The sequence below is a fragment of the Trichechus manatus genome, unplaced genomic scaffold, assembly GCF_000243295.1.
Source record: "Trichechus manatus latirostris isolate Lorelei unplaced genomic scaffold, TriManLat1.0 scaffold00010, whole genome shotgun sequence".
Classification (NCBI taxonomy): Eukaryota; Metazoa; Chordata; class Mammalia; order Sirenia; family Trichechidae; genus Trichechus; species Trichechus manatus.
Genome location: NW_004443946.1, coordinates 2,567,223 through 2,582,694, shown reverse-complemented (window position 1 = coordinate 2,582,694; position 15,472 = coordinate 2,567,223). Strand labels below are relative to the sequence as shown.

The following is a 15,472-nucleotide window of genomic DNA, read 5'->3' as shown; positions in this document are numbered from 1 at the left end:
TCATCCCATTGCCTTCTTGCCTGCTTGGTTTCTGCTGAATAATCTGAGCTTAGTCTTATTGTTTCTTCTCTGTATGTGACTTTTTGTTTTTCTTGAGCTGCTCTCAGGATTCGTTTGTCTGTCTTTGGTTTTAGCGAGTGTGATTATGATATGCCTTGGTGATTTTCTTTTGGGGTCTATCCTACATGGGGGTCGTTGAGCTTCTTGGATGGTCAGCTTTTCATCTTTCATGATGTTGGGGAAGTTTTCTGTCAGCAATTCTTCAATGATCCTCTTTGTGTCTTCTTTTTTCTCCCCGTTGTGGAATTCCGATCACTAGCAGATTTTTGCTTTTGATTGTATCCCACATAATTCTCAGGGTTTCTTCATTTTTCTTCCTTCTTTTTTCTGATTTTTCCTCAAACAGAGTTGTATACAAGTGTTTGTCTTCAATTCCACTGATCCTGTCTTCCACTGTTTCAAATCTGCTCCTCAGCCCTTCTATGACACTGTCCATTTCTGAAATCTTGTTTTTTATCTTTTGGATTTCTAATTGTTTTTGTATAATTTCTAGTTGTGAGTTTATTCTGGCATTTTGTTCCTGCATTATTTTCCTGAATTCTTCCATTTTTTGTCTGTATTTCCCATGAATTTGTCTGCCTTTTCCATGAATTTGTCTATTTTTTCCCCATTTTTGTCTGCTTTTTTCTTCAACTCTTGGATAATTCTTAGTATTAGAGATTTGAATTCCCTATCAGGTAGTTCTAGTGTCTTTTCTTCTAGTGGAAAGTCACCTGGTGTTTTATTTTGGACATGTACTAGAACCATCCTGTCCTGTTTTTGTAAATGTTTTGATATTGTCTGCTGTCTTTGGGGCGTTCAGTAGTTATTTTTCTCATTCATTGATTGTAGATTTGTTTGTTTTATCCTTTTTTTTTTTTTTATTTGGCTATGTCTGAGCAGGCAGTCTGCATATTCTTTGTTGTTTGCTTGTCTGTGCACGATACTTTTCACCTCCTTCTCTAATGGGCAGGGTCAGTCGCTCAGATATGGTACAGCACGGCAGTTCTAGCTGAAGAGGAGTTGCTGGGATGGGTTGTTTGTGGCACTTACTACAGCCACCAGGGTGGGTCGGTAATCAGTGCAGGGCAGGTTCCGGTAGGCTGTGCCTGTGCTGCTTGACAGTGTGATGTTAAGCGCACAGTGCAGGTAGGCAGGATGGAGGGGCGAGATTGTTATGTGTGGAGCTAGGATGGATATGGGAGAGAGGAGAGAGGAACAGGAGCCAAAAACATACAAACAAACAAAAAAGAGTGCAAGGGGAGCTTGCTGTTTGAGTGGAGATAAGAGACTGTGAAATGGAGAAAAACAAAACGAAGAAGAAGAAGAAAAGAAAAGAATGAATAAATAAAAATTAGAAAGAAAAAAGAACAGCAAAGCTCCCAGGGATCCCACGGGTGCAGCTACGAGGTCTGGGGAAGTTTTTCTCAGGTGTTGAAGTACAGCCTGTCTAGGAGGCATAGGAGGTATTCAGCGCCAGGTATCCAAGAGACAGGAAGAGAAGGAAGGTATAGAGAGACGGGAAATGGTTGTTCTGTGTCCTGCTGGAAGCTCCGTGAAGGTGCTTTCTCGTACCCCCTATTTGCTGGTCTCTGATAGGAGTCCAAGATGGCAGATCCGTGCTGCATTAGCTGATAGGGGACCTCTCCATGTACGTCTCCTCGCTCTCTGTTCTCTGTCAGTTTCTTATTCCATTTGGTGCTTGGCTGAGTTCTTTATCTCTTCATTTGATGTTTAGGATTTCAGGATTGCTGTTTTCTCTGTTTGGCTTAGTTTTTTGGATCTTTGCTGCGGAGGGACGGCATGGTGCCTTTGCCTAGAGCGCCATGTTGCCTGAAGTCCCTAAAGTAACATTTTTGAAGAAAATATAGGAATATGGATAAGATCCAGTTTTGTAATAGTTATATATAGTATAAACCAAAACCAAGCCTGTTGCTGTTGAGTACTAATTAAGTAAAATATATATACATATACATTGAAATATATCCCAATGTATATATATCAATGTGTGTATGTGTATGTACATATATGTGTGTGTATGTATATATATCAGTGTGTATATGTATTAAAAAATAGATTGGATACATGCCAGCCTGTTCACAGTGGTTCTTTCTAGATGGTGAGATATTTATTTTTACACATTTTTGCATTTTTTGGATTTTCTATAGTATTAATATTTTTATTGAGATATAATTTAAATAGCATAAAATTTGCTTTTTAAAAATGTACAATTCAGTGATTTTTAGTATATTCACAATGTAGTATTAATTTTATAATTATAAAAAAATCAAAACCTACCGTATAATAGTGTCTGTGCTTAAAAAGACAAATGTGTTTTTTTATAGAAAAATATTCTGTAGCTACCCTATTTTATAGAAGAAGACTTGAAATTTTGACTAAGCTTCATAACCATGCCTTTTTCTTAGCCTGCTTCTTGGATTCCATGGCAACCCTGGGACTTGCAGCCTATGGATATGGGATCCGATACGAATATGGAATCTTCAATCAGAAGATCCGAGATGGATGGCAGGTATGTGAGCCATCTTTTTAAATCTCATCATTAAAGTACTTCTCTTCATGGTGCTCTGGATGATTTTATAATCTGTAGACATTTAAAGTCTACTAAATTCTCTGGCATTTGGTTGACATCAGTAAATACTATCAGTTCCCCCCCTTTGGGATATAAGTTCCCTAAGAGCAGAGAGCCTGCCACTGTCATTCATCGCCACATCCGTAACACCTAGCACAGTGCCCAGCTCATGAGAGCGCTCTAGAAACATTTATCACTGACTGCCTGAATGTGGACCACCTACAATGTGCAGTGTTCCCTGCTCTGCAACATGCAAAATGTAGTAGCACATCTTTTAACTCATAATCTCCCCCTATAACTCCTGAGGCTAGAAAGCATGTTGCTATTTTCTAAGCAAGAAAACAGGCTCTTAAGAAGTGAAGTGACTTATTTCTCATCATACTCCTGGTAAATGCATGACTGTATCCCCAGATTTCTGGGTCTATAGTCACTACTACTGTACTCAGAGTCTCGCCTTCCTTAACATGTCTATCTTACAAGGTAGATAAGCTAAGTGTTGTAATTTTTTTATAAGATGAAATCAGGCAATATTGTTAACTGTTAAATCTGCCACATGTTTAATTATAATTGTTGTACTCTTTATAAATTCATATAATAGTAATCAATCTATACAAATGACTCTATAACCAAATTAGATTCCCAGGTATTTGCTTCTTTTATCTTTGAGTCTGCAGTGAGCCCTAGTATGTACAGTTTTCTCTTATGCTAAGTGCAATTTAGGCTCTCTCTCTCTATTTCTGTCTCATATACATACTCCACTGACCCAGAGATACTGGAATTGATTTCCAGAAAATCTGAGCTCTCGGAGCCCCTCTCACACTCTGGGACTCCATGCTCAGGGATTGGATGGGAGGCTGTGTTAGCCTGGGTTCTCTGGAGAAGCAAAACCAGTAAAGCGTATAAATATGTATAGAGAGAGATTTATATCAAAGAAACGGCTCACACGATTGTAGCCTGGAACGTCCCAAGTCCATGGATCAGTATAGAGGCTTCTCCTGATTCACCTAGCCACAGGGGCTGGTGAACCCAAGATCGGCCAGTCAGAGAGCAGGGCTTCATTCACAGGCTGTGAAGATCGACAAATCCCAAGATTGGCAGATAAGCTGATAGCTCAAGTCCCAAGAACCAGAATTCAGAAGACAGGAGGCAGCTGCAGGATCCAGAGCGGGCAAAAAGCCAGAACATCTGCTTATATTCGGATGCAGGCCACACCCCCAAGGAAACTCTCTTTCAGCTGATTGGCTGTTCACAGCAGATCCCATCATAGGAGTGATCACATATAAACACTGAGAATCATGGCTCAGCCAAGTTGATACACAGTCTTAACCATCACAGGGGCCTAGGCTGAGGCTCATGCCAGGGAAGAGGAAGGATGACCTGATGAGAATGAGCTTACTGTTGCAACCACACAGACCCCTCCAGTGTTTGGACACTCTCTGGTTCATAGAGGGAAGGAACTAGAAGATTTAGTATGATGAGAGAATGTGCCAAGGAAGAGGCTCACAAGGAGAATATTGGGAACATATTGGAAGACAAACTTACAAATTTGCTAAGGACCATTGCTGTGTATCTTCAGCTCTGCCTAAATAAATAAAAATTGGGACTAAGCATGGTGTAGAAGAAAAGCTTGGGCCTTGGAATCAAAGATCTAATTTCAACTCGTGACCCTCATAAGGCGTGTTGCCTCACTTAGGTTACCTAACTTCTTTGAGCCTAAATTGTCTCATCTGTAAAATGGAGATACTAACTTCACAGAATTATTATGAAGATATGTAAAACATCTGGCATACAAATAGGTACACAATAAAATTGTCATTTTACCTAAGCAAAACCAAAAACCAAACCCGTTGCTGTCGAGTCATTTCTGACTCATAGCGACCCTATAGGACAGAGTAGAACTGCTCCATAGGGTTTCCAAGGAGTGGCTGATGGATTCAAACTGCCGACCTTTTGGTTTGCAGCCATAGCTCTTAACGACTGCACCACCAGGGCTCCACCTAAGAAAAGAGGGATAATTTAATAAATTGTGGCACTATAAAATATTAATATAGCCACTAATATTTTTTATTAATTTTAATGAAATGGGAAATTGTTCATAATATTAGTTTAAAAGGGGGAATATACAATTATATGGAGGTATGACCTCAACTATCAAGAGAGAACCAGAGAAACAAAGAAAAAGTACAAGAAAAAAATACATCAAAGCTTCAACAGTAATTATCTCTGGGAGGTGGTATTACAGGTAACTTTTGCTATCATGTTTTTTCTTTTCTACATTTCACATATTTCATAAGAAATGTGTATTTCATAATCATAAAAAGATGTAAAAACAAAAGAGTTCATTCCCTTCCATAGAGATACATGGTGAGAAGCCTAGCTTTTTGTGTGTGTATGTGTGTGTGTTTTAAGTGAAAGTTTATGGCTCCAGTTAGTTTTTAATACAAAAATGTATACACACATTTTTATGTGACCCTAGTTGCTCTCCCTATACTGTGAAAGCGCGCTCCCCCTTTCCACCCCAGATTTCCCGTGTCCATTCAACCAGCTCCTGTCCCTTTCTGCCTTCTCATCTCGCCTCTGGACAGGAGCTTTCCATTTAGTCTCATATATCTACTTGAACTAAGGAGCACTCTCTTCACGAGTATCATTTTATGTCTTATAGTCCAGTCTAATCTTTGTCTGAAGAGTTAGCTTCGGGAATGGTTTTAGTTCTGGGTTAACAGAGAGTCTGGGGGCCATGGAGTTATGACCAACATTTTGACACAACCTGACCAAACAACACATGGTATCCATTTTCGGTCTTTGAAAGTATATTGTGTGATACTTATTATGCCCTAGAATGTTTAAGAATTTGTTTCTTATCTTTTAACTACTGTTGTGTGAAAAATTTGAAAGAAACTCAGCAAATAAATCTCAAAAAAAATTTTTTCTTCAAGTGTATTTTCCCCCAAAATTTTGTAAAAGGTTACTTTTATAAAATTGATTAATCTCACCTACCCTTGCTACTACTTTTAAATGGTCTTTATTCCATGAAGCTATTCTTTTCTGTTTGATCAGACCAAGGAGGTATATATTTCCAATGTTCTTAAAGAAAGAGAGAGCTAATAATGGCTTTTGCTAATTCAAAATATTCTAAAGCTAGCCTTATTAACCATCATCACTTCTTGGTGTTTCATTGTGACTTAAAATTGAATCTAAAGGTCACATAATTTTATCTACAACATCCGTTGTTTACTGGGATGGGATTTTAAAGGGCAAACGTAAAATTTATTATACCCTGAAAAAGAAGCCATTTTCATCAAAAATAAAACCCATCTGTCTGGAAAGTGGCACACTTCTTCAGGATATAGTCCTGTCCCTGTTCATGGCTCTAACAAGGGGAGATATGGAGAAGGCTGATGACAGTTTCACAAGCTGGGAAGACTTTTAAAGGTTGTTAGACTTAATTTTTGAGCCTCTCTTCAAGGAAGATTTGCAGTAATAAAGTGTTCATTATGAAATCTCCTGGGGAAAATAATTTTATCACTGAAATTTTTTACTTAACATGAATTCTAATGGGATTATTGAAACTGTAACAGCGATCGTTGTCTGTAAAAATAACTGGCGACTGTGGGGAAAGAGGGAAAAAGGTGATTGCAACGACCTCACATAAAAGTTTAACAGTTACACTGAAGTTCTGGGTAGACGTTCAGCCAAAGATTAGACAGCCCCATAAAACAAAACAAGACTAATGGGGCACAACAGTCCAGGGACAAGAAAATTAAAACAACTCCACGAGAACCAAAATACGACCTTGAGTATATCCCACCTTAATTTGGAGACCATCTCAAAAATAGATTTGATGCACTGAACACTAATGATCAAAGACCAGATGAGTTGTGGGATGACATCAAGACAGCCCCATAAAACAAAACAAGACTAATGGGGCACAACAGTCCAGGGACAAGGACTAGAAGGCAGGAGGGGACAGGAAAGCTGGTAATAGGGAACCCAAGGTTGAGAAGGGACAGTGTTGACATGATGTGGGGTTGTTAACCACTGTCATAAAACAATATGGGTACTAACTGTTTAATAAGAAACTATTTGTTCTGTAAACTTTCATCTAAAGTACTATTAAAAATAAATAAAAAAGTTCAGGGTAGAAAAGCACTCACAGTAGGTATCTCAGAGTTGAATCAGACAGTGTCCGCCTGAATGCTTCTCTTTCTTCTTAAAACCTGTGCCAAGTTTGCTGTAGCCAGTCATGCACAGTTCACGTTACCCAGCAAGTATCTAGTTTTAAAAAAAAAAAAATAACAGTTGCCGTAGAGTCAACTCTGACTCATGGCGATCCCATGTGTGTCAGAGTAGAACTGTGTTCCACAGGGTTTTCAATGGCTGATTTTTTTGGAAGTAGATCACCAGGCCTTTCTTCTGAAGTATCTCTGGGTGGACTTCAGCCATTTGATTAGCAGCTGAGTGCATTAACCATTTGTACCGTCTAGGGACTCCATTGCTAAATTCTTGGTGTTGTCCAGAAACGTTGTTCTGTTATTTATATCATCAGAAAGCAAAGTTTATTGACTTTTCCTGATGTTTGTTCACTGGTTCTTCATGTTCTATGTACCCCACAGCTAAGGGGAAAAGCATTTCTTAGAAATTGGTCACTGACAGAGCCCCCTGAGCTGACCTCTGTTTCACTGCTGGCTGGGATACAGAGTCCATGAGTATTTCCTCCAGGCGGAAGTCAAGTCCATCTGCCCTCCCCCTACCAGGTTGGCACATTGCTCCTTAACCCCCACAGAGGCACACTGGCTTTATCCCAGCCCTGTGGAGCTCTGGGATGAAACGGAGCTGACATCACACTTGGACATATATGAAAGCTCTTCTCCTGTCTTGCCCCCACTCTCCATATGTCTCTATACATTAGTGCATTCAGGGATAGCTGGCTACATGGAAATCTGTATTGAAAGGACGATTTATTAATTCATTGAAAGAAAGCAGGGTAGAGTGGAGGTTTTAATAGGGGGAAGGCGAAAGTGGTAGGAGGCAATTCTGTCTTTCTCCTAAGATCTGCTAGGGCCAGGTTGTGGTTATGGAAGACCTGTTTTTCAATTTACATTAAAACTAGGCCTGGCTAAAATTGAAAAAATTATTAACTAATGCTTTACCTACAGCAAGAGACTCAAAATAAAGAGCAGCAAGCAAACAAGGTCTCCTACAGAACTTGCTAACCAGTAAAATTAAAGCCAGCCATTATGTGATAAGCAAAAATTAGACCAACATAGATGGCCTTGAGAGCAATCAGCTAGACTACACCCTTTCACTTAAGAATGAACCTCCAAAAGATTGAATGCAGCCTCTGACTTGTGTAGTGTATTACCAGGGAAGGGACTGGTGGTGGGACATTCAGAGCTCATTATTCTCTGTTCCATAAGCATTTCAAGCTTCTTGTGGGTAGAACCACATATGATCTTACTGCATTTCTCAGGAGAAAGTCTCTCTCATCAGTGCTCCCATGCACTCCCATGCAGCAGAAGACAGTTACTGGCTCGCCATCCTACTGTTTCATGTAGTACCTTCAAAAGTGCCTTACAACATGTTGTGGGGTTGCTAACCAATGTCATAAAACAATATGTGTACTGTTTCATGAGAAACTATTTGTTCTGTAAGCCTTCACCTGAAGTACAATAAAAAGAAAAAAAGTGCCTTACAACAGCCCGGAGTGCTGAAATGAGGCAAATGGGCCTGCCACTCCTTCCTGTTACAGGAAGCAGTGTTCACATTGACCAGTATTTCAAAACCCCAAAACTGCAGCAAAGGGCAGCATATTGTAATTCAGAATGTTTTGATCCTTTGTTGATATCCTCATTTATTTGCTATAGAGTTTCTAGTTATTAACACAAGCTAGTGGACTCTAACTGAAGCTTCTTAGCAACTGGTGAGCGTCAACAGTTTTGTTTTTGTTGTTCTCTTTATGACTGGGGACAGAGGACAGAATTACAGTTACTGACTTTGCATCACCATGTAGCTCCTTGTTGCTCTTTGTGTGGTTGAGGGACTAGCAGCATCAGCAGACCCTGGGAATTTGTTAGAAACACACAATTTCAGATACCTCTCCAGACCAGCTGAGAATCTGCGTTTTAACAAGATATGGTGCGTATGCACATTTAAGTTTTAGAAGTGCTGGTTAATTCAGTTTTTCCTCCAGCCTTCCCTAGACTTCGTCCTGCATCCTCCTTCCTCCAGCAGCTAACACCCAGCTCTACCATTAAGCCTCGTTAACAGAGTGGAAGATTTAGGAAATGGCCTGTTTCCCTACCAAAAGTTGTAGTTTCTATGAATTCCCTTTTCGTTCATCATTATGCTAGTAGTTAATATTAATGGGCGGCATACTGGCTTTTTTGATAAACGGTCACGATCAACACTTGAATAAATAAATGTGCATTTACTTGACTGCCTGTTGACATCAATATTTTGTCTGATATCTCAAAAGATATTAGCTGTGTTTGTTTCTGTCTCTCTACAGTGTCACACTGTGCCTTGGACAGACATTGAACTAATGTTTACATAATAACAAGGTATCTAGGTGCTGTGTCATAATTTATAAGCAATATCTTGTAAATTGTAAGATATGTAACATAAATATATATATCTTATATATAAATTAAAAGATATATATTCCAAAACTAAAGCAGAATTTCTAAGGGGTAAAGATGGGGATTCAAATAGGTAAAATAACCATATTTGGGATAATCTCATTGACAAGAGTATTGTGTTCTAAAAAAACCTTACTCCCTTCTCTTTTTGTCAGAGCACAGTTCCATTTTTTTAAATATATATGTAATGTTTTTAAAATTTCACTGATAATATATTTACTTTAAAAATACACCCCCACCAATTAGAGAGATGCAAATCAAAACTACAATGAGATACTATCTCACCCCCGCAAAAATGGCATTGATCAAAAAAACAGAAAACAGCAAACGCTGGCAAGGTTGTGGGGAGATTGAAACTCTTATACACTGCTGGCAGGATTGTAAAATGATACAACCACTGTGGAAAATGGTATGACACTTCCTCAAAAAGCTAGAAATATAAATACATTATGGTCCAGCAATCCCACTCCTAGGTATATACCCTTGAGATCTAATAGCAGTGACACGAATAGACATATGCACACTTATGTTCATTGCAGCTTTATTCACAATAGCAAAAAGATGGAAACAGCCTAAGTACCCATCAGTGGATGAATGGATAAACAAATTGTGGTACACACATACAGTAGAATACTAAATAGCTATAGAGAATGATGAGTCATCAAAATATAACAGATGAATCTGGAAGACATTGTACTGAATGAAATAAGTCAATCACAAAAGAACAAATATTGCACGGTCTAACTTTTATAAAAAGACAAGAATAGGTATACATATAGAAAGCAATGTTCTTTGATGGTTACCAGGGACGGGGGACCGGGAGGGGGAATCACTTTCTAGATGGTAGGCACTTGTTATTTTTGGTGATGGGAAAGGTAATACTTAATATGGGTGAAGTCTGTACACCTTGACTAAGGTCAATGATGACACTAAGAAGTACAAAACAATGTGGGACAATTTTGGTAAATGCTATAACATTTATAATTTTGCAACAACAGTAATAACAACCAAAAAAATATATCTGTGATTACATGGATAGATATGTATGCATATATGTGTATAGGAAGGCACATGTGAGTATATGGGTGTGCATGTATAGGCGTATATGAAGACAAACAAACAAATCCATTGCCACTGAGTCCATTCTGACTCATAGCGACCCTATAGGACACAATAGAACTGCCCTATAGAGTTTCCAAGGAGCGGCTGGTGGATTTGAACTGCCGAACTTTTGGTTAGCAGCCTAAACTCTTAACCACAGCACCACCAGGGCTCCATAGTGTGTATATATAGGCATATGTATGTACATGTTTGTGTGTGCTCCATACATATTCATATATGTAATAAAGTACATAGGGGGTGTAGTTGCAGATACTTCCGAAACATAACCAAACACCTCGCAGGATAGGTTTACTAGGTTTGAAGGCTTAGACCATAGTCTCGGGGAACAACTCTGTCAACTAGTATAACATAGTTCATAAAGACGTATCTGCCACTTTCTCACACTGTGGTGGCTTGAGTACTGCTGTGATGTTGGAAGCTACGCCACCAATATTTCAAATGCCAGCAGGGTCACCCATGGTGGACAGGTTTCAGCAGAGCTTCCAGACTAAGAAGACTAGCAAGAAGGACCTGGCAGTCTACTTCTGAAAAAACTGGCCAGTGAAAAACTTAAAAAGAATAGCAGCAGAACTTTGTCTGATAAATAGTACCGGAAGATGAGCCCCTTAGGTTGGAAGACACTCAAAATATGACTGGGGAAGAGCTGCCTTCTCAAAGTAGAGTTAACCTTAATGACATGGATGGAGTCAACCTTTCAGGACCTCATTTGCTGATGTGGCACGACTCAAAATGAGAAGAAACAGCTGCAAACATTCATTAATAATAGGAATGTGGAATGCATGAAGTATGAATCTAGGAAAATTGGAAGTCATCAAAAATGAAATGGAACGCATAAAGATCAATATCCCAGGCATTAATGAACTGAAATGGACTGGTATTGGCCATTTTGAATCAGACAATCATGTGGTTTACTATGCTGGGAATGACACATTGGAGAGGAATGGCGTTGCATTCATTGTCAAAAAAAAGTTTCAAGATCCGTTCGGAAGTACAACACTGTCAGTGATAGGATAATATCCACATGCCTACAAGAAGACCAGTTAAGACGACTGTTATTCACATTTACACACTAGACACTAATGGCAAAAATGAAGAAATTGAAGATTTTTTCTGCAGTCTGAAATTGATCAAACATGCAATCAAGATGTATTGATAATTACTGGTGATTGGAATGCGAAAGTTGGAAACAAAGAAGAAGGATCTGTAGTTGGAAAATATAGCCTTGGTAACAGAAACAACACTGGAGATCGCATGATAGAGTTTTACAAGACCATCAACTTATTCATTGCAAATACTTTTTTCAACAACATAAACGGTGACTATACACGTGGACCTTACTGGATGGAAAACACAGGAATCAAGTCAACTACGTCAGTGGAAAGAGATGATGAAAAAGCTCAATATCATCAGTCAGAACAAGGCCAGGGGCCCACTGCAAAACAGACCATCAATTGCTCATACGCAAGTTTAAGTTGAAGCTGAAGAAAATTAAAACAACTCCACGAGAACCAAAATACGACCTTGAGTATATCCCACCTTAATTTGGAGACCATCTCAAAAATAGATTTGATGCACTGAACACTAATGATCAAAGACCAGATGAGTTGTGGGATGACATCAAGCACATCAGAGATGAAGAAAGCAAAAGGTCATTAAAAGACAGGAAAGAAAGAAAAGACCAAAATGGATGTCAGAAGAGACTCTGAAGCTTACTCTTGAACATACACCAGATAAAGCAAATGGAAGAAAGGATGAAGTAAAAGAGCTGAACAGATTTCAAAGGGTGGCTCCAGAAGACAAAGTAAAGTATTATAATGAAATGTGCAAAGACCTGGAGTTAGAAAACCAAAAAGGAAGAACACGCTCAGCATTTCTCAAGCTGAAGTAACTGAAGAGAAAATTCAAGCCTCAAGTTGCAACATTGAAGAATTCTATGGGGAAAATATTAAATGACTCAGGAAGCATTAAAAGAAGATGAAGGGAATACACAGAGTCACTGTACCAGAAAGAATTGGTTGACGTTCAACCATTTCAGGAGATAGCATATGATCAAGAACCAAGGTACTGAAGGAAGAAGTCCAAGCTGCACTAAAAGCATTGGCGAAACACAAGGCTCCAGGAATTGATGGAATACCAATTGAGATGTTTCAACAAACGGATGCAATGCTGGAAGCGCTCACTCGTCTATGCCAAGAAATTTAGAAGACAGCTACCTAGCCAACCAACTGATAGAGATCCATATTTGTGCCCATTCCAAAGAAAGGTGATCCAACAGAATGCTGAAATTATCGAACAATATCATTAGTATCACACACAAGTAAAATTGTGCTGAAGATCATTCAAAAGCGGTTGCAGAAGTACATCGACAGGGAACTTCCAGAAATTCAAGCCAGATTCAGAAGAGGATGTAGAATGAGGAATATCATTGCTGATGTCAGATGGATCTTGGCTGAAAACAAAGAATACCAGAAAGATGTTGACCTGTGTTTTATTGACTATGCAAAGGTATTCAACTGAGTGGATCATAACAAATTATGGATAACATTGCAAAGAGTGGGAATTCCAGAACACTTAATTGTGCTCCTGCAGAACCTGTAGCTAGATCAAGAGGCAGTTGTTCAAATAGAACAAGGGGATACACTGTGGTTTAAAATCAGGAAAGGTGTGTGTCAGGGTTGTATCCTTTCACCATACTTATTCAATCTGTATGCTGAGCAAATAATCAGAGAAGCTGGACTATATGAAGAAGAACAGGGCATCAGGATTGGAGGAAGAGACACATTAACAACTGGGCGATGTTTTGTTCTGTTGTACATAGGGTTGCTATGAGTCGGAATCAACCTGACAACACTTAACAACAACAGTTCATAAAGATACTGTTCTACATCCTACTTTGGTGAGTAGCATCTGAGGTCTTAAAAGCTTGCAAGCGACCATCTAAGATACAACTATTGGTCTTTACTTGTATGGAGCAAAAGAGAAAATCAAAGACTCAAAGAAGAAACTAGTCTGCAGGACTATTAGCCTACACAAACCACAGCTTATTCTATGCTGAGACCAGAGGAACTAGATGGTGCCCAGCTACCACTAACAACAGTTCTGACCAGTAGCACAATAGATCATCCTGGATAGAAAGGGAGAAAAATGTAGAACAAACCTCAAATTCCTAAAAAGGCCAGACTTACCGGACTGGTAGAAACTAAGGGATCCCCCAAGACTATTGCCCTGAGATACCCTTTAAACTTGGAACTGAAGGCACTCCCGGAGATCACCCTTCAGCCAAATAATAGATTGGCTTATAAAATAAATAGTATCACCTGTGAGTACTGTGCTCCTTTAAATAATCATCTATATGAGACCAAATGGTCAATATTTACCCTAAAGCAAAGATGGGAAGGTGGGGGGGTGGGGAGGGGGCAGGGAAGCTAGAGTAGTGAAAACAGAACAACCAGAATGGAAATAATGAGAATGTTAACACATTGTGGAAAATGTAACCAATGTCACTGAGCAATATGTGTAAAAATTGTTAAATTAGAACATAATTTACTGTGTAAACTTTCACCAAAAATACAATAAAGTACAGAAGAGGGATGGGGATGGAAAAACACTAAATAGACAACAGATAAGTGCTAACTCTGGTGAAGGGTAAGACAGTATACAATAAAAGAAGAAAGAGATAAAAAGATTTAAAATAAAATAAAGTACACCCCGGGACTTCTGGGCAACATGGCGCTATACACCAGAAGCACCATGCCGTCCCTTCACAGCAAAGATCAGAAAAACTAAGTCAAACAGAGCCACACATCAATCCTGAAACCCTAAGCATCAAAAGAAGAGATAAAGAACTCAGCCGAGCACTGAATGGATTAAGAAACTGACCAAGAACAGAGAGCAAGGGGAGATACATGCAGAGGTCCCCTATCAGCTACTGCAGCATGGATCTGCCATCTTGGCTTCCTATCGGAGATCAGCAAACAGGGTATGAGAAAGCAGATTCATGGCGCTTCCAGCAGGAGACAGAACAACCAGTAACCAGCAATATATGCTTTCTCACCCCCCACCCTTCTTTACCCCCACTTAGCCTCCTCTGCTTCCTACAGCCACAGTCTCTTGGCCAGGAAGCACCAGCTTCACCCCAGTCTCACTTGGATTCCACCTGCCTGCACTGGCCAGCTCCCTGAGTGCCTTTTGTTGGCTTCTGGTGTTGCTTTTTTCCGCTTCTTTAAATTTCTTCCTTACCTCTCGCCACCTCCCCCTCCTTTCTGTCAAATACCTGACTCCGTGTGCCATCTTTGCTTCTTCCTGAAAGGCTGCAAAACCCCGCTCGACTGTGAAACTGCTCCCTGGCCCATGCCACCACGCTAGTGGGACCCCCTGGGCTTTTTTGTTTGTTTGCTCTGATTTGTTCTGTTTTGACTTGTTTGTTTGTTTTCTTCTTCTTTTGTTGGCTTGGGAACCGCTTCTAGCCGGGCAGTACCACATGGCTTGGAAGTTGCTCCTTTACTCTGTGCAGACGCACAAGGATATCCCTGGGGGCATTTCTTTTTTCTTGTTTTTTTTTTCTTTTGTTTCTTTGTTTTCTTTTCTTCTCTCTCTTACTCCCTTTGTCTTTCTTCGTTTCCAGTTTCTCAATTTATTCATTTTTTCTTTTACCCTTTTTTTTTTTAATTTTTTTCCCCCATTTCTCAGTATCTCATCTCTCCACTCCAATAGCAAGCTCCCTTAGTACTCTTTTTTGTTTGTTTTTGGATCCTGTTCCTCTCACCTCTCTCTCCTCTTTCTCACACCCATCTTAGCTCCACACATCACAGTCTACCCCCTCCTTCCTGCCTACCTGCACCGTGCACTGAACATAACACTCCCAAACAGCACAGGCATGGCCTACTGGAACCTGCCCTGCACTGATTCCCAGTCTGCACTGTCAGCCCTGGTACATTGCCACAAACAACCCATCCCAGGAACTCCCCTTCAGCTGGACCTGCCCTGCTGTACCATACCTGAGTGACTGACCCTGCCCATTGGAGAAGGAGGTGAAAAGTATCGTGCCCACAGACAAGCAAATAACAACGTACAGCCCGCCTGC

At 39.8% G+C, this 15,472-nt stretch overlaps 1 protein-coding gene across 1 annotated transcript in view; it reads left to right on the top strand.

Annotated features, from left to right (window-relative positions):
- The window catches only part of PYGL (glycogen phosphorylase L), a 54,142-nt gene that overhangs the window by 14,476 nt on the left and 24,194 nt on the right, over positions 1-15,472 (top strand). The window contains exon 4 of the mRNA XM_004370855.1: positions 2,466-2,569. Within this exon, the coding sequence (XP_004370912.1) occupies positions 2,466-2,569 (104 nt within the window). The remainder of the gene's footprint in view (positions 1-2,465; positions 2,570-15,472) is intronic.